Source organism: Cryptomeria japonica, chromosome 4 (genome assembly GCF_030272615.1).
Source record: "Cryptomeria japonica chromosome 4, Sugi_1.0, whole genome shotgun sequence".
Classification (NCBI taxonomy): domain Eukaryota; kingdom Viridiplantae; phylum Streptophyta; class Pinopsida; order Cupressales; family Cupressaceae; genus Cryptomeria; species Cryptomeria japonica.
In genome coordinates, this window is record NC_081408.1 from 542,102,463 (window position 1) to 542,118,266 (window position 15,804).

Sequence of the window (15,804 nt, forward strand, 5' to 3'; positions counted from 1 at the left end):
AACACTAAATAATAAAATCCCATATTCTCTTGCATTTTTGTTGATGTTGTGGGTCTTATATGTCATCCACTAAAGATGACATTCCACATAAACATCTTGCTATATTGATGTGACACAACATTTCTTGTCCTTATAATGACATTCCTTTCATGCATACCATTCTAAGGGGGGTATCATATCTAAATAGTCTACATTTGTATTTAATGATCTATTTATCTTCTTTTCCTTGATAGGGATCAAACCACTTGATCTATTTATCTTTTTTGCCTTGGAGGCCAAACCCTTTGATCTATTTATCTTTTTGCCCTGGTGGGGGCCAAACCACTTGATCTATTTATCTTTTTTCTTTTTGTGGGGGCCAATCAACTACTTATCAAATCAATCTACAATCACCCTATTTCATGGCTATCTAGCATAACACAACATGTTATCCATACCAGCAAGAGATTGCAAATTGTCTCCCTATCATATGGCTATCTAGCATAACACACTTTGCTACCCATATCGATGCCATCCTTTTTATCTTAGCGGTTGCTATACTTTTATCTTTTAGAGTAGGGGTTTTCCTCCATTAAGTGGGGTTTGTTTCTACTACACCATCTTATTTGTTCATCTTATGATCATTTTTCCATCTAACATGTTGGTCTGCACCTGACATGTTTGTGATGAAACAACTTAGCAAAATCTAACACAATCTCAAGTTTATCTCACTGGGGGCAACTTGGTTTGATCGATGAATTTTGCTTCCCCTTAAAAAACTCGGTAACATCTCTATACTTTATCTTTGCATCTCTCAATAATGATATGCTCAATAAAGTGGGAGCAAAAGATAACATCGTAAATTGCACCCCGTGCAATTCCATGTCACATGAGCACCTTCACTTTAAGCTGATTGGAATCATTTGTTGCCTACTTGTCCTTTTGTCCACATGGATTACCTTGTCAACTTAGGATATGGCTTCTTATCGAACATGGTGACCATTTGACCAATGGACTCTATCATGTTGTGGAGATGTCTACACGATGTGTTATCATCTCATGAATACGTTAGTTTGCAAGTGGTCATTTGAGCATTACGCTTGTGCCTCCTTCCCCGACCACCGACATTGAGATTCCTCTTTGGGAGCTATATCTCACCCATTTGAGAATTTCTTGGGGCTTTCTTGATCATTTGGTGAATTTCATAAAGTCTTGGCACATCCTCTACATCTCTCGTAGGTTTTTTTCTAGTGCTCATTATCCACCATTGTCATAGCTTCGAGGAGTTTTTGGGTGCTTAACTTCACTCCTTCTAGTGTCAACTTCTTGGGTGTTGAAGAAAAGTTCTCTCCCTTTTATCACTCGTGTTTATAATATCATATCCATTGTTTTCTACTTAGTATATTCATTATCTTGTTTATCCATTTCTATCAAAATCTTTTTTCCTTCAATCGTTTCTACTATCTAGGCTGTCTATGGAGGTGGAACACCAAAATGGGGGTCTAACTAATGAAAACCTCTAAACACAACCCCCAAGATTTTCCTTCTTTGCTTGTGTGCAAGTTTGTGATCAAGGGAAGGATTTTTCTTTGTAGGAGGCTTCAATTGTGGACCAGTTGTAAGCTTCCTTCACCTTTTCCTACTTCCTTTTAGTTTTTTGGATTTTGTACTTGTTACATTATTTATTGTACTATTGTTATTTTATTTGTATTTTCATGACTGTGTCCACTATACGATCTTTGTACCATGTTCGTACAAGAAATTATCTCATCGTGCTGGTGTTTTGATTTTGTGTGTTCGTCCCAAAGATAGAGGCTTAGCAGAGTCATATAGGAGTCTTGTCGATATCTCATTTTCTTAGTTTTGTAGTTTGTATCCCCTAGGTCACCTTTAGCACCAGTTTAAGTGAAGTAGAGAAAAGTTTGGTTTGTTCCTTGAAGTTCATCACTTCAAGGGTAGCAAATCCTATCCTCTATAATTACATTAGAAGATAATGAAGGAATACAGTTGTAAAAACATGACATAATCATAGTTTGACCAATTGCTACGATTTGACATAGGTGCATAGCATTAGGGTTATCCTTGATCATGTTCACCTAATTGTTAGCAACACACTTAACATAATCATGAGAGTAGATGACACTACTCCTAAAGAAAGCAACCATGACCTACCTAGAAGGAGATTATAAGACAGGCCTTATTACATATAACATGATTGGAATACTAACTTCTCCAATAATCAAAGGCAAAATAACAATGCCTAAAGTACTTTTACAAGTGTTGTCAAAGCTACAAATAAACAAAGAAGATACAACAAGATAATTCAAGTCCACCTTGATTTTTGGTAATAAGTCTAGACTACAAACATTGAGTGACAAACTATTGTTAATGAATATCTTCCTAATACCAACACCATTAATATAAACAATTATCATCAATGGGTACACTAGACTCCTTACTTCTGCAAATAGTTACTCATGTGGATAGAATATTTAAATATTTGGCATGTCCACACAAAAATGATCCATCAATGCATTCACATTTGCTAGTCTAGCGGAAGAGGGTTGAAAAATCTTTTGAACAGATTCTTGAAGCACACTTTGATATACTAGAGTATTTTGAAGTAGATCCCATAGTGATATCTTAGGTGTAACACAAAGTTGCTCAATAAAGTCGTATTCATTAGGCTACTTGGCTACAAGCTAGGTTCTTGAGGAAGGTTAGGTTGAGAAGGTGGTAAAGAAGCACTAGGCTGATTAACATTATGCTTATTCATTCTTGTATTATATGTATGAGCAACAATGTTATAAGAAGTACTCAAACCTTGTAAATAAAAAAGGAGAGTTACTCTTAAAAGACTTACCATAGATAGAATTAACTTTCTTAGGAGAAGGACTAGTTGCAATTACATAGATAACCAGTCTCTTAGGCTTTGAAGCAATAGAGACTATGATTTCTTGAATATCCTGGACAACTGAGAGGGGGGTGAATTAATTTTACATTAAAATATTTAACTTTTCCTACAGAAACATATCTACTAAACTTAATCTTAGATTACTTAACCATAAGAAAATATAAACATGAATCAATCCCCAGCTAAAACCGCTAGAAAAAGAAAGAATGGCTCACTATCCAAAAGAAGAAGAAATAAAGAAAGAATACACCACTGAAGCACATAGCTGACTTGTTGGAAGAAACCTTAGGCTCACTACCAGCGGCACCAAACAACATCAGCACACAACCATAGTGATCATCTGCAACCAAACATAACTTTGCACAAACTAATAGGAGATAGATCTTCTTTTCAATCCAATTCCTTTGTATCTTTCTACCTTTTTCTATATCTTCCTCATTACAGTCATTCTTCATTTATACTAATCTCTGAAATAGAATTTTCAAGTCGACCAAAGACATAAAGAAACAAAATTCAAAATAGGTGTTCACTAAGCATTCCTATGATGGAAATGAATGAGAAGTAGACCACACCACGATGCACCAACAAATTATCCAAACACTGCAATCACTTGAGAAAATGATAGAACATCTGGGGTTAACTGAACTCGAATTGATCATATCCAAAACCACAACTCTAAAGCATACCAACACATGCCAAATCAGAAAATCAAAGATAGACACATGAATAACATAAATCTAAAATCTCATCAACAGACCTAGAAATGCGAGGAAATGCGAAGCACTGCAACTTGTGTTAGAAAACATCAACACTGCATAGAATTCCAGAGCACAACTTTTGGGCCTCCAAAACATGAGATTAATATCTCAAGGAAATATTCAAAAACATATCAACACATCTACAACATATAACCAATGCAGAATAAAACCAAACACTAAAAACACAGAATCAGTACATTGACATCAATGACAATCATACTAACACATCAAACATATTCACGTTTGTAACAATCTCCTCCTTTTTCATTGATGGAAACATTCATCAACAATAAACATAGATTTCATCTTTTAGGTTCTCCCCCTTTAAAAAATAACTATATCTCTCCAAACTTCTCAAACTTCTCCCCCTTTGACATCTAGGACAAAGGTAAGAAACAACTCATCTTAGAATCCACATAGCTCCCCCTAAGAGGAAGCCCCAAAATATTATCCCTGACTAAGATATGCATGAATTTCTCTGGACTAATGCATTGCTAAATGCACTTAGTTCAAACTAGGAAGAGTTATAATCCCCAACATCTACCAAAGATACTCAAAAGTATCTTTACACAAAGCCTTCGTAAAGATATTCACAACTTTATCTTTTGAAGGTACATATTCAAGTTTTACTTCATTGTCCAATATCTTCTCCCTTAAGAAATGATACCAAAAAGAAATATGCTTTGTTCTAGAATGTAGTACTATATTCTTAGAGATATTGATTGCACTTGTATTGTCACACATGATTGAGATCGGTTCATCAAACATCACACCAATATCCTTCTAAGTCTGTTTCATCCAAAGTACCTAGGTGCAACATGAAGAAACTAGAATATACTAAGCTTTTGTTATTGATAAAGATATAGAATCCTGCCTCCTTAACCATCCAATTAACCGAGAGCCAAGAAAAAATGCTCCACCACTAGTACTCTTTATGTCATCAACACTTCCTACCCAATCTACATCAGTATAAGCTTTTAGAGTAAAGTTTGATCCTCTAGGATACCATAATATGAAATCTTTTGTTCCTTTCAAACATTTGAATATCCTCTTCACTGCAACAACATGAGATTCCTTTGGTTCTTGTTGAAATCTGGTTATAAGACAGATAGTGTACATGATATTTGGTCTAGTAGCATTCAAGTATAGAAATCCTCCAATCATAGATCTATACTTTCTTGCATCAACTTTAGGAGATTTGTCATAATCAGTCAACTTACATCTGGTAGTCATAGGAATACATACTGGTTTGGAATTCTCCAATCCAAATTTATTCAATATCTCTCTATAATACTTTGACTAAGAAATGAAAATTCCTTTAGTGTTCTAATTCACTTGCAATCCAAGAAAGAAATGTAACTCACCAATCATAGATGTATTTCAAATTTCTTTTGAATTTCACTAGAAAATTTCTTGCACATGTCATCATTACCTCCAAAGCTTATATCATCCACATACACAACAATAATTAGGATCTTACTTGAATCAACTTTAAAGTAATGATTGTTGTCAACAAACCCTTTTTTAAAACCTTGATTCAGTAGATACTTGTCTAATCTTCCATACCAATCTCTAGGTGCTTGCTTCAACCTATACAGTGCCTTCCTCAATCTACAACATCTGGATCATCTGATAACTTGAATCCTTTTGGTTGTTCAATGCAAACTTATTCTTTTAATTCTCCATTCAAAATATTGATTTGACATCCATTTGATGAACTTAAAAATTCTTAAATGCTGCAAAAGCCAAAAATATCTTGATAGCCTCCATTCTAGCAACATGAGCATATGTTTCTTTAAAAAAAATTCCTTCAATGTGTGTGTTTCCTTTGCATACCAACCTTGCTTTTTTTCTCACTGTATGACCATCTTCATCCTGCTTATTTTGGAATATGCATTTTGTTCCAACAACATTCTTATCTACCAATCTAGAGACTAGTTCCCAAGTCTGATTCTTCTCAATTTGATCGAGTTATTCCTTCATAGCCTTCATCCAATTCTGATATTTACAAGATTATTCAACTATCTTAGGTTCAACTTTAGAAAGTAAACACAAAAGAACTTGTTCTTTAACAACTTTGCTTCTTGTAATAACTCCTCTATTTTTATCTCCTATAATTTTATTCTCAGAATGATTTTTCTACACATACCTCAATGTTTTTGATATAGTTGCTAGAGCAACCTAAGTTTATTTCTACTTGTCTCTGTCCCTATTCTTCTCTTCTTTTCTACTTGTAGACTCATCAGATTCATAACCTACTTGATACTAGTTTATTTTGAAATGTTTTCAGCAACCCTCACATTTACACTTTCAACTATTTTTTTCAACCTCTTGTTATAACATCTATAAGCTTTTCTCTTTGTAGAGTAACCCATAAATATACCTTCATCAACTTTGTTATCAAACTTTCCAAGATTTCCTTCATCTCTCTAGCTATAGCACATACTTCCAAAAACTTTGAAATACCTTACTGGGGGAATTCTTCCATGCCATAACTCATATGATGTCTTTCCATACTTCTTCCTGCATAGGACTCTCTTAAGGATATATACAACAGTATGTATTCATTGTCTCCAATAAACTTCTGGTAGATTTGCCTCATTGGATCATAGTTATTGTTGCCTCTTGAATAGTCTTGTTCATTCTTTCAACTACTCCTTTTTGTTGAGGTATCCTCAGAGTAGCTAGATGTCTTCTAATTCCATATTTCTCATAGAAAGTATCAAATTCATCAGATAAATTCTCCTCCTCTATCAATATTAAACATTTAATCCTTCTATCAACTTCATTCTCAACTCTAGCTTTGAATATCTTAAACTTTTCCAATGCCTCTAATTTTTCTCTTAGAAATGCAATGCAAGTCATTCTAGAATGATCATCAATTAAGAGCATAAAATGCCTCTCACCTTGTAGACTCCTTGTTATGGTCGATCCATAAATATTTTTGTGTACCAAATCCAATAATCCGATAGAAAATTGTTCTTTTCCTCTAAATGTTCCTTTTGTCTTCTTTCCCATTTGACACTCTTTGCAAATATTGTTATCCAGTTTAGTTAATCTTGGTAAATCTCTCACATCTATTGTCATGCTAATCTTCACCAGATTATCAAAATTGATGCGACACATGCTCTAGTGTATTAACCAACTTTCATTGATCTAAGATAATAGGCAATGTCCAATAGCAGCTTCCAATTGATACATATTTCCACTTTTTTTTCCCTCCAATAATAACAGTTTCGGATCTCTTTTGGATCGCATGGCCACCATCTTGAAAAACAACATTGTAACCATTTTCACACATCTACCCAACTCTCAAGAGATTATGATGTGATATTTTTACATAGTAAACATTGTTAGTGTTATGCTTTCCATCAAAAGTAATAGAACCAATTCCAACAATCTGAGCAGTCTGATCATCTCCAAATCTAACAGAATCGCTATCATAAATCTCAAGCTTTACAATTTTACTTTTATCACCAGTCATATGATTTGAGAATCCACTATCAATCAACCATTCATTTCTATCTCTTCTAACATGCAATGTTGAAACAACAGTCTCAACAACATTAGAGTTATTATTAGGTTTAGGTCCATCCTTTTCTACCAAGAATAAACAATCACCATCCTCATAATCTAATTCATGATCTGAAATACAAGCATCATCTCTAACATAGTAGGATTTCTTATTGAAATTTCCTTTGTTTTGCTAAAATATTTTGTTTTGATCCTCATTCTAGACATCTATATGCATAATGGCCAATCTTTTCACACTTAAAATATTTAAGGGGTAACATACCTTTATACATTTTGTTAGTTCCTCTCTTCAGTTTTCTCACAAAGTTCGCTTCCATTTCATCCAAGCCCTCATCATCTAAATCTTCATCTACTGCCTTTGATGCTTTAAATGTTGTGTCTATTTTTACTTTATCTTTACCAAACTTCTTCTTTTTGAATGTTGTTAAGGTTCCATACAATTGTTCTTCGGTAATCTTTGATGGATCATAAGTTTTTTCAATAGTTAAAATCTTGTCCCTATAATATTCCAATAAAGTCCTCATGATATTTTCTATCACATCCTTATCATCCAAGGTACCACCAAGATCTCTGATTTCATTCACTGCACTATCTTTTGAAAATAGCTTGTTATATCTTCACCTTCTTCTATTCTCAAGTTCTCATACTTGCCTTTAGTAGTCTACATGCTAGCTTAACTCTATCATTTCCTTCTTAGATATTCTTCAACCTTTCCCAGACTTAATAAGAAGTATCTAATGCAACAACCTTCACCAATTCAATTTTAGATAATGTACTAAACATAGCATACCTTGGTCACTCATTCTCTTCATAAGCTTCACTCTCATCCGGTGTAGTAGGTCCATTCGCCATTTGCACATACTTTGTCTCCACAACCTTCGAAGTCTTGTAACTCAAGGAAACCAAATATCCTCACATCTTCACTCTCCAGAAACTATAGTCAGATCCTTCAAATGTAGGAATATTCAATTTATGTGCCATTAGATATCCTCAAGTGACCAATCTCACTTTCTAGTAACCAAAGCTCCGAAACCAATTGTTGAATATCTCAGACAACTAAGAGGGGGGTGAATTAGTTGTACATCAAAATATGTAACTTTTCCCACAGAAATAGATCCGGTAAACTAATCTTAGATTACTTAACCATAAGCAGATATAAACATGAAATATCATACAATGGAACACCAGATATGACATGCAAAACCTGTGAAGAGAGAAACCATGAAGAATGTTAGTTCTTAATATAAAAACACTTGTTAGGGTGACACTGTTTAAGGTGATTTTTACAAGATGGCTCACTATAGGTGGGTTCACTACGCAACTAAAATCACAAGAAAAAGAAAAAAGGGCTTATTGCCCAAAAGAAGAAGAAAGAAAGAAAGAATGCACCATTGAAGCACACAGTTGACTTGTCGGAAGAAGCCTTAGGCTCACTACCATCGGTACCAAACAACATCAGCACACAACCATACTGATCATCTACAACCAAGAATAAATTCACACAAACGAACATGAGATAGATATTTTTTCAATCCAATTCCTCTACATATTTCTACCTTTTTCTACATCTTCCTCATTACAATCATTCTTCATTTATATTGATCTCTGAAATATAATTTTCAAGTCAACCAAGGAGATAAAGAAATGAAATTCAAAATAGGTCTTCACTAAGCATTACCATGGTGGAAAGGAATGAGAAGTGGACCACACCATGATGCACCAACACATTATCCAAATGATACAATCACTGAAGAACAAGATAGAACATCTGAGGTTAACTAGATTTGAATGAATCATATCCGAAAACATAACTCCAGAGCAATACCAAAACGTGTCGAATTAGAAAATCAAATATAGACACATGAATAACATAAATCTGAAATCTCATCAACAGAACTAGAAATGTGAATAAATGCAAAACACTGCAACTTCTGTAAAAAAAACATCAACACTGCATAGATTTCTAGAGCACAACTTATGGACCTCCAATTAATGAGAGAAATATCTCAAGGCAATGTCCAAAAATATATCAATACATCATGAACACATCTGCAACATATCAATAATGTGGAGTAAAACCAAACATTGAAAACATAGAATCAATATGTTGACATCAATTACAACCATATTGACACATCAAACATCTTCACATTCAAAAAATTCTCGATCTTTGAAGAAGAAGAGTCTATGCACGTATTAGTTTTAAGTGACCTTATGATCAGAAGGAGATGCCTCTAGGAAATCATCCAAAACATCATTCAACATATCTAAGTCATCCTTTGAGAACACCTTATTGAATGCATCAAAATATAGGAGGAAGAGATTTGACATAAACTAATTCATGCCAGGTTCACCGAAATGTAGAGGGGATTCACTACCCTTGAGATAATGAGATATCAAGGGATAAATCGGCTTTCATTACCTCACTTAATTAGTGCTCTGCTAAGCTAGGAAGATTAACAATAGGAAAATTTAAAACTACATGTTAAGTTAACCAATGAAAATTGTAGAATAGAAAAAGATTGTAACATAAAGGAAATGTTCTAACTACAACAACTAAAAACTAATTAAACACATATTTTACCATCAACTTAATGTTGCCTTGGCTTCAGACATAAGCATGGCACATGAATGTTTGTGCATCGTGTTGTTGTCTATATGACCAAAGAATAGAAAATCACTAGAAAACACTCTAAAATTAGCTCCACACTCCTCAGACCTATTCACCACCTACACACACTTAGACAAGGAAAAATGTTGGGGTTGTATAGGGGTTTTCCTTATTCAAACCCCAGTTTTGGTGTTTCCGTCACCATTGACAACCTATAAGATAGATTGAATAAAATGATAAAATAAATAGCACAATAGAAACAAACCTTGTTGAATAGAGGAAAACCCATGTTACAAGAGATACAATAGATAAACAAGATTAAATGCAACTAGATAATAGATGCACTTGGAGATTTAATCAATGAGATAGTATTGCAATGCAAGAGATAAGAGAGAAGAAGAGTGTTACACAACCGAGACCCCTCTCTTGAGATTATAATGTGGTCGTGCTTTGAGAGAAGACTAAGTTGTTGCAAGATCAAGCATGTATTTTGATAGAGCTTCATTGTGATCGTGAGAGAAAGAGATCCAAGAGTGAGTGTCCTTTCAAAATGAAAGAGAAAGAAGAGTTTTGTTGCTCAACATGAGCGAGAATGGCCGTTTCAGATGGGCACAAGCCAAGGGACATGTGTCAACAAAGGATTGATATAGAATGTGCTCATTTGAATTTAGGATATTCTTGGAATGTTAGAGCGTCACACTATCGTCTCATTAGTTTAACCCCAAATCTAGCTCAGGGGGCTAGCATTGCTTCGTCTTCAAGATCCACGATGTTAGGATAGTAAAATATCGATCATGAATAGCTCGTATGGGTAGGTGAGTTGGCTTGGGCAGTGGGTTTGCTCCCCATCGGTCTCGGGTTCGACTCCCTATCGAATTTAAGAGGGAGGACTGGTTGCAGGCTTTGGATTCTCTCCCTAGGGGACTAGTCTCGCCTCAGTTCGCCCCTTCCTGGCCCCAACTTAGCAATAAAAGTAAGCCCAAGGTAAGGTAGGTTGGGTTGCTGGACTGGATCGTGAGGATACCCCTAGTGTACTGAAAAAAATAAAATAAAATAAAATCTCAATCATGAATTTTCATTATAAATGCACCAGGCTCAATGCAAAAGTGTAATAAATGCACTACGCGCAATTTGCGACAATACAAGTTCTAATGGTACTTAAATTGCACACCACCATTTCTAGATATAAAAGTTAAACATAATTCTAAAGGGTCAAAGTGCAAAGACTAAGGTTGCATTCTCAAGTTAAACTTGCAAAGGAAGTTTAAGATCACAAATGTAGAGATCAAAGTTGCATAGGTGAGATTGAACCAAAAGAAAAGGAAGGCCAATTCCTAAACTATCAAAACATAACAATCACATAAATCTCTAATAGAAAAAGTCATAATTTGATCCCAAAACATACACCCCTACATAAATTTTCACTAATCATAACCTAAACTAATGTCCCATTTGTCTTTATCAAATTTATTACATACATAAATACAATTTTGAAACTCTGCTCTATTACCTAAGTTGCTTGTAATTTAAACCATATACCATCCATCTTTATCAATTTTATACACATTCCAACACTATTTGGAAACTCTACTCTATTATCTAAGTTAGTGGTCATTTCAATTTATTTGATTTAAGCCTTAAATAATGTGACTAGGAGTGATTTATTCAATTGTGGAGCATAGGGACACGTAGGGTAGGTTTAGTCGAGAAGCAAAGCAATGTATTTCCCGTGACCAAGGAAACAATTTATCATCATACAACTTTTTGTTAAAAATGTAATGACGACAAAGTTTTAACTTTTAAGTTAGAATGATTAACGCCTTTCGTGTTGTTTTGTAGAAGACATTAATGATAAGAGAAACATACATCATAATCTAAAAACACACTTCTTCTTTTCCCTTGTAAAATACATCGAATATTTTAACAAATATTTAAGTGACTGGTGGTCGCAGGTTCAAGTCACGACAGAGCCCCTTGCTGACTGGATAGGAGAGGGTTGTACTTTCCTCAATATTATATAAAGTTGAGTAGACGTTAGATATTATCGATGAAATTATTAGACGCATAATTTGGAACTTTTCAGTTCCAACGTATTTAATAAAATAAAAGCACAAATGGGCGGCTTCATAGTTTACAAATTCTGAACTTTTTAAAAGCTGAGGCGCAATGAAATTGTGCCAAGTTTTTAGGTTTCTGCGGGAGTGATTCCCCGGTAAGGATAAAAGTTGTGGACGTTCAAATCCCCGTAAAAGTCAGTAAGACTTTTTAATTTTTATTTTGATCTTTTTTTGAGTTTGACCTGATGAACTCATTGGAAAGAGTCAAATGGGCCAAATGCATGATTGCAAAACTCCTCGGGAAAGTTTCCGTCAAGTAACGGGCTCGTATGATACAGATTGTATATATAGAAGGGTTGCGTGCATACGATGGGAGTAATTGGGTAAAACCCAAATCGGGAAGAAAAATTTGCTGGGGTTTGAAATGGAGAAATCATAATTTTGGCGAACACTTGGCGTGGAGCAGCGCATGGTGACATGTGAGTAGTGAAGTACGAAAGGCAATCAATGTAGTGTTGTCGGGTTTTGGATCTATGGGAAGTTGTAGGTCTGGATCGAGTATAAGAAGGTCGATCCCCTTGAGCTTTTCATAAATGTATCAACTTTATTAGACTTATCCACAAAGCACTTGAGGACTTTGTCGCAGTTTGCAGACTGTCTGGCTCTGGATAATTTATTGCGCGGTAGAGGAAGTTATGGCTAGGGAAGCGGATTCTGAATCTAGCTGGCTGCATTTTGTTGCCAGTCATGAAATGCAGGCTTTGTTGAACGATAATTTGTTTGCGACCAGTGCTTTGATGGATGATAGCTCGTTCGCTGCTTTGCTCTCCCTTCCGTCGCAGCAGACGATGAATGTTGGAGGTGCGGGGATTTTTGATCCTGCAGAGGACGGGAATGTGAATTTTAGGGGCGATTGGCAGCAGATGCATTCGAGCGGTGGCTTGATTGAGGGGAATTTGGCCGGGGTCGAACCTGGGAGGTGTGATTTAGCGGTTCTTCCCTCGGACCCTGGGCTTGTTGAGAGAGCAGCGAAATATTCTTGCTTTGCGCAGGAAAATTGTCGGAGAGCCGAAGAATCTGGGCCGAGTACAACCGATACGGTTACCAGCTGCAGCAGCAAGGAAAAGGCTCTCGATTCTACCCTGTCCGGTAAAGATTCCAAGTGTTATCATCCGAAGAAACGGAAAAGCGTGCAGAAGGTAGGTTTCGAGTTCAATCACCAAAAGATCGGCGCTTTTGTGAGGAACTTTGATTTGACTTCAGTTTAGGTTCGACTTTGAGCGGCGTTCACGAGAATCGAACTCGTGACCGAAGTGACATTTTATGTTGGAAGTGCGAATTTATTGTATTTGTGTTCTGTTTGTTTATTCGTGGAATCTGATGTACAGGCGGTTAATTCCGAGCCGAAGAAAGGAAAGAGCAGCAGAGGTGTAGGCCCTGCGAAAGATGCCGTTGAAGAATCTAAGTGCCAGGCGGAGCAGAGTGATAAGTATGAGGAGAAAAAAACTGTTAAGGCTTCGCCGCCGCCGCCTGAGATGTCTAATTACATCCACGTTAGGGCACGGCGAGGCCAAGCCACTGATAGCCACAGCTTAGCTGAACGAGTAAGCTATTTGCCGTTGTTTCTCCCGCACAATTCTTAATATTTCTGTAAATCAAAGTTTACTGTATTTATTAGTTTGTTTGTGGATTCAACAGTGTAAATTTTGTATAGTTTCTGGAAGCAAACAAAATTTACACAGTTGAATCCAGATATTATACAATAAAAACTGTGAAAATCTGTTGTCTTTGCTAAATATGTTGTCATACTTTGGTGAAACCCTCGTGATATTGCTAAAACGGAGCATACAAATTGTTGTTTCGTGTTTGGCTTCAGCTGCGAAGAGAAAAAATAAGTGAACGGATGAAGCTTTTGCAGGATCTGGTTCCCGGATGTAGTAAGGTACGCTTCATATCAAGCGTAATGAAAATCTATGAGTTGTTGACTTAATTCGTTTTTATTGTCCTTCATTTCCATTAATATTTGCTCAGATCACGGGCAAGGCATCAATGCTGGACGAGATAATCAATCACGTTCAGTGTCTGCAGCGTCAAGTTGAGGTACAGTACTTTGTCCAGAAAAACAGCTCTATCAAAAGCTGGAGTACATAAATATCTGCACCGTCTTACATCATCTTCATCTCCCTGTTATTTTCCTGTGATGCAGTTTCTTTCCATGAAGCTCGCAACGGTCAACCCGCGCTTCGACTTCGAAGTCGACCGTTTCTCCCCCAAAGACGTAAGTAAATTATCTGGATCTTTGCAAATAATGCGAATCTTCTAGACTTTCTTGGCAGAGTACAGCTCAAGGCGAAAGCAACGGAAATTACTTTAAAAATTCCTAATGATGTCCAGCCAGGATCAAACTATTGAGAATTTCCAATAGTATTCTAGGAATGAGAGAAAATTCTTACAATTTTCGAAAATTTTGCGCTGATTTTAATGTCTTTGAGCCATTCTTCAAAATACCGGTGGCGGTGCGCTGAAAGTTTATGATGTATTCTCCTTGACAATTTTTGCTATGAAGCATTCTCCTTGACAATTTGCTATGAAGCGACGAAAATTCTTAGTTTTATTGGAATTCGTGTGCAGATAATGACGTTTTGTCCGCGAAACCCTCCGAGCGGTGGAATTTCTACGGAGTTAACGACCTCACCTTACCTTCCATTTCCACAGCTGAAGCCGAGTATGCCTCAACACTCCTTGCCCTGGAACAGTAACACACTCCGACAAAATGTATTGAATTCAGAGTTTCACCCGGCCATTATGCAGCTTCCATTCGATTCTCAAGTGAATTCTGGTGAGATTTCCTTTTCTGTAATCTACATCTTTATAATAATTTTCTGCCATATGTTACTTCTGTTTTGGAGTTTTCCTGCTACCTTTCGTGTTGCAGTCTCTCAATCTACTGTTGCGACATGTGAATAGTTCGTAAGGTCAACATCCACAATCTTCTAGGGTTTCTATAAAATACTCACTTTTAACCTCGTTTTAACTGCTACCTCTTAAATCGTGTCTCTTACCATTACTTACGAGTCGTCTTTGGAATTCACAAACTGCCCTGAATTTCGAGGTTGAATAAAGCAAGGCATAGAGCGTCTAACAGTCTCCAATCTTCAGTAGTCTTCGTTTGAAAATCATATTTTGAATTACCATTCTTGATTTCATTTGACAACTAAGAATTCAGAAAATTTCTTTACCAAAATCTGATGAATTACTACGAATTCTGAGGATTTCTTTAACAAAATCTGATGATTTACTAAGAATTCAGAAGATTTATTTAACAAAATCTGATGATTTACTAAGAATTCAGAAGATTTCTTTAACAAAATCTGATGATTTTACAGGTAATTTTCTAGTCAAGCGGGAAATGTAACAGCCATGGAATACAGCTCATCGATCTAATCAGCACTAGCATTTGCCATAATTCGACGGCTTAAATACAGGAGAAATGTTTCATTCTTGGCAGCCATAAACTGAGAATCCATTTCTCCCGAAACCCTCGATTGGAGAAACTATTTCTTCCACAGGCGATTGATCTGTATTTTCAACGCCTAAAGCTTAAATTAGCACTGTACATATGTAATCCAAATAAGCTCTATACATGGAGGCCGTTATCATTGCCCTGAGCATTCCTTTTAGTTTTCATTGATGTTCTGCTTAATTTGAGGGACTTGAATTTTCTCATCACAGAAAAAATCTCCAAATTAATCGCAGGTTCCATCTTTAATAGGTAGATTCTAAACTTATGATTAATGACTTAATCGTTTTCTTAAAAAGTATCTCCAATCTAATAGCAGATTCCAAATTTGGTAGATGATGAAGATTAAAGTAGAAATCTATGCTGCAAGATTCAATTAAAAAAATTTATCAACATTAATCGCGAATTTGATGCTAGAGACGGCAAAGATT

The 15,804-nt window shown here is 35.8% G+C and overlaps 1 protein-coding gene across 1 annotated transcript; it reads left to right on the forward strand.

Annotated features, from left to right (window-relative positions):
* The first annotated feature begins 11,961 nt into the window (after positions 1–11,961).
* Positions 11,962–15,524, forward strand: LOC131035004 (basic helix-loop-helix protein 80). Its single transcript, XM_057966640.2, has 7 exons — positions 11,962–13,052; positions 13,242–13,457; positions 13,730–13,795; positions 13,885–13,953; positions 14,060–14,131; positions 14,485–14,692; positions 15,240–15,524. Exons 1-7 carry the CDS (start codon positions 12,549–12,551, stop codon positions 15,266–15,268), a joined length of 1,164 nt encoding a protein of 387 aa, XP_057822623.1. The 5' UTR covers positions 11,962–12,548; the 3' UTR covers positions 15,269–15,524.
* Positions 15,525–15,804: the final 280 nt, after the last annotated feature.

Bases quoted from the DNA above. Each gene is read 5' to 3' on its own strand.
- LOC131035004 (XM_057966640.2), top strand. From the start codon at position 12,549: ATGGCTAGGGAAGCGGATTCTGAATCTAGCTGGCTGCATTTTGTTGCC. The intron at 13,053-13,241 runs GTAGGTTTCGAG...TCTGATGTACAG, and splicing joins AACGGAAAAGCGTGCAGAAG to GCGGTTAATTCCGAGCCGAA. The intron at 14,132-14,484 runs GTAAGTAAATTA...ATTCGTGTGCAG, and splicing joins ACCGTTTCTCCCCCAAAGAC to ATAATGACGTTTTGTCCGCG.